Source organism: Astatotilapia calliptera, chromosome 5, assembly GCF_900246225.1.
Source record: "Astatotilapia calliptera chromosome 5, fAstCal1.2, whole genome shotgun sequence".
NCBI classification, from domain to species: domain Eukaryota; kingdom Metazoa; phylum Chordata; class Actinopteri; order Cichliformes; family Cichlidae; genus Astatotilapia; species Astatotilapia calliptera.
Window position 1 is genome coordinate 15,193,865 of NC_039306.1, and position 7,591 is coordinate 15,201,455.

Below are 7,591 nucleotides of genomic sequence, written 5' to 3' on the forward strand. Positions count from 1 at the left end.
AGTGTGATGTGTTTTTTCATTTAAAGGTAAGATCAAGCACTTATAAAGTTTGTAAAGTAAAATCATTTCTTTATGAAGAACACAAAGCCCCAGAATGATAACGCTAAAGCAACCAGATCCTATCTCAGTGTAACTGTGAAAGGATATTTTAATTGTTTTCTGGAAATGTAGAGTTTAGATTAGATTTAGATGAAACTTAGTCTCCCCCCCCCCCCCCCCCCCCAAAAAAAAAAAAAAATTGTCCACAGAAAATAAAAGGAAAATAGAAAATGCACAGTAAAACATGCAAAAGGACCCAGAGATCTCACAAACAGTATTCTTGAGCAATCATGAGCGTATAAGTTTATGTAGAGGATAAACTACGTTGTGATCCAAACCCTTCAGCATTACATTTAGTCAGCAATGATGTCATTTTCACAAACTCAAAACAGCAGTAGCAAATTTTCATTCAGTTCTCTACGTGCATGTGCACGGTCAAACTCTAAGTCACATCTCATTGACAAATATCATTGGACCTTGAGAAGCCACTTTATCTTCTCTGTCATAAATTACCGGTTTACCAAGATATGTCTGTGGTAAGCTGAAGCTTACCTGTGTCTGGTTGATGCTAGCTTGCCTCTGCAACTGGTGATCAAAGTCTCCCTTTGACAGATTGAAACTGTTTTGTCGAGAGGGAGCAAAGTTCTCCTCTGGCTGGTCGAAGCTGCTCTCGCTGTAGAGCCGCTGTCGCATTGAACCGGAGCGTTTCCCAGACGCACTCCTGGTCGGATATCTCTGTCCAGTCTTGTACCAGCCCGTCTCTTTGAAGACAAACCAAATATTCCCAGACCAAAGGACAACATTAACAAAGCCAAAGACCTGGAGGAAAAGAAAAAACACACTAATATAAAATCGCTTTCAATAGCAGTGCTTCAGAACGTGCGTCATTCTTTAATTATAGACATACCACAGATGTGTTAAGACGTGACCAGAGAGGCTCCTCTGTAGCTGTGCATTTGTTTTCCTGAGCTCTGCAGGAAGTGATGAGAAGAAGCACCTGTGTTGGGTTGGTGACTGTCTTTATATCAGAAAGAGTTTTGGCCCAACAACAACTGCTGACCAACCACATGAAGGAGAAGATGATCGTAACAACAAAGTCCTGAGACACAGGAGAAAGGAGAAAAAGTCAAAAACCAAATTGAGCAACGACTTAAAAAAAAAAAAAAGTAAAGTTAGATCATGAATGTCAGCCTCAGGCCTAATACCAGCAGATATGCTTATATTAATGCCACCTCATATCAGCCAATGATTCCACTACACAGTTGGGTATCTCATACAGAGTTAGTGCAAATCTGCAAGCTACTTGACAACCAGTCTCCACCCTAGCTCCACTTTTATGCCCTGTCTGACTTAATAAGCAGGTCTTGATGCTGCTCCCCACTTTATACACTTCATGTATATGGATGTGCAGGAAGGCTCCAGAGTGGAGTCACAAAATACTGCAACTATTATTTTAGCTATATTGGTCACGTCTGAATTGCATTTTATATAATACATAAACAAGACTCTATCAGACGGTAATATGAAGCTGGAACACTGAAAAATCTGAACATGAAAACTCACTGACCACAAGTGGACCTCTGTTGTTCTTCAAGTACTTGTTCTGGTAGAAGACATAGACAATCGTTGCCAACAGCGAGTACAGGAAAGCAAAGACACCCACAGTCATGAAGTATTGGGCAGCTGAGGAGAAGTCACCTTCCAGGAAAATAATCTCATCTCTGTTCTCTTTGCACAAAGGAGCTTTAAAATGCACTTGCTGTAATCTACAAAACAGAAAGAGCAGGTTTACGTGGAGAAGCGGGGGAAATTTGTTGCTGCAAAACTGATTGGTTAAATAACTCTTTATATACAATCAGTTTTCAAAGTCTGTCTGAAACTTGTTCACCAGTGTTTGGGAAAAAACAAAAAGGAAAGTTTGTGAAGGACAGCTTAGAAATCTAGTGGTGCTTTAATAAAAAATAAAGCTCAGTTTTCTCTTTCTTAGCTGTTGTTTTTGTTTGTTTCTCACGAGACTCTTGTGAATTTGGTGTTGCTCGTATAAGAAGCAATGCAATACAATATTTATAAAGTAGCTGCAAAAAGAAAAAAAAGCCAAGGACGTCTGCAAGATCTCTCTCCAATATGACGAAAGGACAGTGAAACTGCTTCTGAAATATGAAGCACTGACCAGTCTGATAACAGCAAACTGAGCAACTGTTACCCTGACAGGATCAAGTTTAAATCTTCATTAATCCTTCACTCAGTGAGGATTAGTCACTTTTTTCAGTTAGCATTTTATACTGGTTTATACTGGTTTATAATGGTTGATAAAACTTGAAAAACCGCAGACGCTGTGCTTCATAGTTGATGCTGTTTTCTGTCTCCTCCTCAGAGAGAAAAGTGTGATGCAAGGTGTTGCGTATTTATGCATGCTCAAAAAGTACAATATGGCCTAAAAAGCACTGAAGAAAAAAAATTCTACTAAGTAGACCCAATATTAATTAGGTCTTCATTATAAAATACTAAAGCATAAGGAGTACATGGTAAATGGACTGGTACTCATATAGCACTTTTTCTACTCGAGCACTTTCTTACTACAAGCTTCATTCACCTACACAAGCACCAGTTTTACCTTACTAAGTGCTTTTAACTTAATATTCACACAGATCCATCCACATTCACTATCTTGCCAAAGGATACTTCAACATGCAGATTAGAGGAACTGCTGACCTTCTCAAGCAAATGACCTGCTCCACCTCCTGATCCACCGCTGCCCAGTATTCTTAACAATGTATGTTTGACTTCTCTCAGCATCTATTCTAATGCAGTTGTACAGGGCATGAGAGGTTTGAGTGGGTCGGTTCATGTGGCTGGTTGTTTTTCACCAGGGTTTGGCTTTTGATCAGTTTGTTATAAATTAATGATTAAAAAAAAAACCCATCACAAATAAGAGCATGAAAAACAGAAGCAATTTTTTCAACACAACTCCCACTTTTACACTGTTCACATGCTAAGCGAGTTAAAATATATGCATAGAAAAGCAGTGTAGACATATTTGCCAAATGAACATTTTATTCATTTGAATGAAATAGCAAAGCAGTTGTAAATGTTCATATTTTTCATATCGTCTCAACCCCTTTTCCGGTTCAGGACAGTAAGCCAGCTGTGCATGGGCAAGAGGCAGGATACAGGCCTGGACTGGTCTATCACAGGCTGAACTCATGGAGACAGAAAATCATTCACACTCATATTCACATCTACAGTCAATGTAGCACCAAACTCTTTGGAGAAAGTCCATGCAGGCACAGGAGGAGCATCCAAACTCTACAGACAAAGCCAACAGAACCTATTTGCCATGATAGCAACTTTTGCACAACTGTCAACATTTATTTTCCACAATTACACTGCGAAGGTTGACTAATACCTGCACACACACACACACACACACACACACACACACACACACACACACACACACACACACACACACACACAAGACTAGTAATTATGATTAACAGGCACACCACTCATGGCTCAAATGAAATGATGTGAAAAGTGTGACCTCCCTGTGGAAGCCACTCACCTAAACCAGGCTTTTTTTAGACAATAAAAACCCCCAATGTTCATGCATTGCTCTTTGCACTTTACTGGTATAAAATTAAACTCTTCAACATCCACTTTTGGCTGGATTCTCTGTATAACACAGCAATTTCATTTAATCAGTGGGTAATTATATTCTATATTCCCACCACAGATCTGAAAATATGTAATTGCTGTGAATAAAAAGGATCTGCCAGATTCAACAAAGCAATAAGAACAATTTTTTTTTGTCATCCTGGAAGACAGCCGAGTAATGTTTATGTAATGGTTCACAAAGAAAGGCTGACATGGCCCCAGGTCATTGATGCAGTGTTTTCGAGTTGTGGACTTTCTAGTATTGTTCATTTTAATATTTTCTGTTGATTCTTAGGTTGCCTTGTTATTTGCTTCATGATTTCAATTTCCTTAGTTCCTGTCTATCTTCTCATGTCAGTTTCCCTGCGTTAGTTCAGCCATGTCTGGGTTTCCCCTGTTTAGTTATCATGCTTCACTTCCTGCTTTATTTTTATAGTTGTATTCAGTTTTACTTCTCCTCATCTTATTTTCCAGATTGTTTGCAGCAGACTGTGAGCACCTGTGTTGTTCCCCAGCTGCGTTCACTTCCCTTGAGTAGCCTTGTGTGCAGAAGCAGCTTCACTTTTCCTGTTATCCTTGCTCTGTGCATTTGTTATTCCTCCTGCTGATGTTCCTAGTTAGGTTAGTGTCCATTTTCCTGGAGTCCTTGGATTTTGTTATCTTTTTGATCTCAGTTTTCATTTGAACTGCTCCCTCATTTATTTATTAAAGGCATGATTTAGATTTTACTCCTCACAGTGATTTTTGGGTTCAAATTTGGGATCCGCTACCACACACACTATGACAAAGATACTAATTTGTGGCTCATCATAATATCATTGGGTCGCTAAGCATTCAAATCACCTACACGTACATGTTGTAAGATGAGAGCGAGTGGTAAAATAGAAACACTGGAACAGAAGTTAAAAACAAAAGCACCTGAAGCTAAGATTTTTCTCATAGGAGTCCAGGTACGGATGAATCTAATGATGCGGGGAAGTATTTTAGACTCTGGGACAATAAATGGGTCAGACTCCTGCTCAGCTGTCAAGCTCTCTCATCCTAAGTTGGACAAAGAAAAAGCAGCTCCTCTGTTTTAGAGCTGTCATGTCAATGGAGCAGGCCTGTACAATTTTAAAATACTTTCTGGGCCTATTTAAGATGATTACTGTGGACATGCTTTTTTAGGAGACTATTCACATTTCAGCTCTTAAAATAATAAAATGTAAAGAGATTTATTTAAAGTTAGCTGTGAAAGATTAAAGGAATCTTACTTAGAAGCAAACAACCAAAAGGGATCAAAAAGGAAACATAAGCAATTCGTTTACCTGAAAGGATACCCGAAATCAATGTTGATGCTGCGGTTATTCTGCCTCCTGTCTGCACAGTCCACCTTAACCTGGAGATGACCATAGTATCCTCCACATGTTGCAAAAGCACAGATGGCAAAAATCTTTGAAAGAAAAATCATAAACCAGTAACCATTAGTTGATCATTTATTCAGACTCTCCAAAAGTAGTTGACTCCAATCAGCGTGTGAGTGCAGCTTCCTGCATAATGTATACACATCAATAAATTATATGACAGATTATTAAGATTTATAATTGGTTTGAAAACAAAACCTGAATAATTTAAAGGTTGGAAGACAACAAACAGAGCTCCTGACTGTGCCCTGGAAGGAGGCCACAGCAGTACAGTGAGATTCAATTTGTCAATGCTAATACCAAACTCAGAGGTCTAACTTACTGTGAGACCCAACTGACTGTGAGGCAGACAGCTTCCTATTTCTTCCACTTCACTGACACAAAGAACAAGAGCTTTACTCTGCATCGGCAACTTTGAGTCCATTTATTACTTTTAACATCAAACACAAACTAAAAATGATCCCTAATTAAACTGCTGTTATTGATACAATTACATTTTAAATGTGAATAGAAGCAGACGTCATCATTTTCACCAACCCGAAGAGATAAATACAGAAAATAAACCACCAAGCAAAGAAACTTACCGGAGCAAATATAACCATACACATTTAAAAATCACAGAGCTCAACTCCGCACAGTGCAGACAGCTTTAGTCACCAGGTTGAAATGTCACTGATGTAGATAGGAAAACCAGAGCGACTCCTCCAGCAGAGGGGAGGGCTGACAGGAGGTGCCTTCCCCAAGGAGGAGTCGGAGACATAGTCAGATGCTATATTTATTCAAGCGCTGCAATAAGCTGTGTAAAAAATATCAGGTAAATATTTTGTTTACTTTACTTGTGTTGCACTGATTATAAGAACAATTCCTGTTTTTTAGGATTGGCGTGTCATGGCAAAAACATCTTTTCAAAATAAAGCTGCATTAGGAACATGAAACAGATGCAAATATCTGGGGCAGTGTTTTCATCATGACAATTATTTCTCTGAACTTAATCAGGTGAATTTGAATGCTGAAATTAAGGTTAAACATAAAACCTTCAACATGAGACACATAAAATTGAGGGAAATTGTGTTCGTAAACATAAAAAAAATGAAACAAATTAGTCTTGTGTTGTCTACCTTTGATTTCTGGGCTTTGAGCTGAAAATGAAAAAGCAAATGAAAGACTGGAGGTTTAATTTTCTCCTTCCATTTGGGATCATCACAGCTTATTTAGATATCCAGTGCATTACTGAAAAACTTCAAAGTTGATGGCACCCTTAAGCCGAAATCATCCTAAAAATATTAGTTTACATGCTGTAGTTGTTTATTTCTACCGTAATGAGGGAGTCGAATTGACACAGATATGCAGTTGGTTACTCTGGTTACTCTCATTTTAATGTAGCTCCAGTGTAGCTGTGTTGCTTACACTGAGGTCTGATGAGTATATTAATTACAGTTCCTTTGAATTGCTTTGTATTCATTAATAACAACATATGGGTCTCAGTAATTATTGGGGCTCAGTAAGCCCAGAGTGTCAGGGGATCTTGAGTAATAATCCTAAGTAATATTAGTTCAGTGACCTCCACAGACAAGTATATTTCCCTTCAATATTAATTTTGATCAGTTTAACAACTGATTGAGTTAAAACTATACCTGCAGCTGCCTGTGTTGAAATGAGAGAAAGCATCACAGCTCCTGTGCATTTTGCAGATTTTAATAATTGCTGGATTCTTTAATTACATTTTATTTTCTAAGCAACTGCTGATATTTAGGTCATGTGTGCTGATATAAAAAGTATCTTGCTGACCTCTTTTGGTGACAAATCTGTACTACAGATGAATTTTTAAGTAAGGACGGAATTAGGGTTGTGCATGTCACTGAAATATGTTTGCAATATACTGAACTACAACCTGGGTTTTAACTGCTTATTGGTGATCTGAAGATACTGCAGCAGGACTGTGCTTTTCCTAAAGCATACCTAAAGCAAATAAACAAAAACAAAAAACCTCTTTGTAGGTTTTGGCTTTTTGTCAAAATCTGATTCTGATTAGTCTGAGTACTCAAAGTGAAGCGATTTATTTACAGTACAGTACCATGAATATGTTTAGAGATTAAAATGAGGGCGAAAGAGAGGGAAGGTATCATCAAGAGAGAACAGGCCGGTTTTGTTGGTACAAGAGCAGCTACTGGATCTCTTCAGCAGACTATCTCAGTGAAATGTAGTTTCCATTTTTATTTTTCACCGGGGCCTCTATAAAAGCATCGCAATTACTACACATCACACCACCAAATGTTAATACTCCTGCTATCGATCATTTAAAGTGCTCCCACTAATAACGATCTAAGAAGCAAATAAGCATCGGGTAAATACATAACACACAGTAATTACATCATAAAAGCAACAATATAAAAACAGTATATAATGAAATAGATATTGTGAAATATCCTTTTACATCATGTGAATTGTTGGAATATATACTGGAATAAATATCCACTCAAATCTTGAAAGTA

At 38.0% G+C, this 7,591-nt stretch overlaps 1 protein-coding gene across 1 annotated transcript; it reads right to left on the reverse strand.

The window, feature by feature from the left end:
• Positions 1–246: 246 nt before the first annotated feature.
• Positions 247–5,783, reverse strand: synprb (synaptoporin b). Its single transcript, XM_026166367.1, has 5 exons — positions 5,684–5,783; positions 5,004–5,128; positions 1,607–1,805; positions 947–1,138; positions 247–858 (listed from the first exon to the last, which is right to left on the reverse strand). The coding sequence occupies exons 1-5, from the start codon at positions 5,705–5,707 to the stop codon at positions 487–489; spliced, it is 912 nt and encodes a 303-aa protein (XP_026022152.1). The 5' UTR covers positions 5,708–5,783; the 3' UTR covers positions 247–486.
• Between the last annotated feature and the right edge of the window lie 1,808 nt (positions 5,784–7,591).

Bases quoted from the DNA above. Each gene is read 5' to 3' on its own strand.
- synprb (XM_026166367.1), bottom strand. From the start codon at position 5,707: ATGTGTATGGTTATATTTGCTCCG. The intron at 5,129-5,683 runs GTAAGTTTCTTT...TTTCTTTCAAAG, and splicing joins GTATGGTTATATTTGCTCCG to ATTTTTGCCATCTGTGCTTT. The intron at 859-946 runs GTATGTCTATAA...CTTTTCCTCCAG, and splicing joins CACGTCTTAACACATCTGTG to GTCTTTGGCTTTGTTAATGT.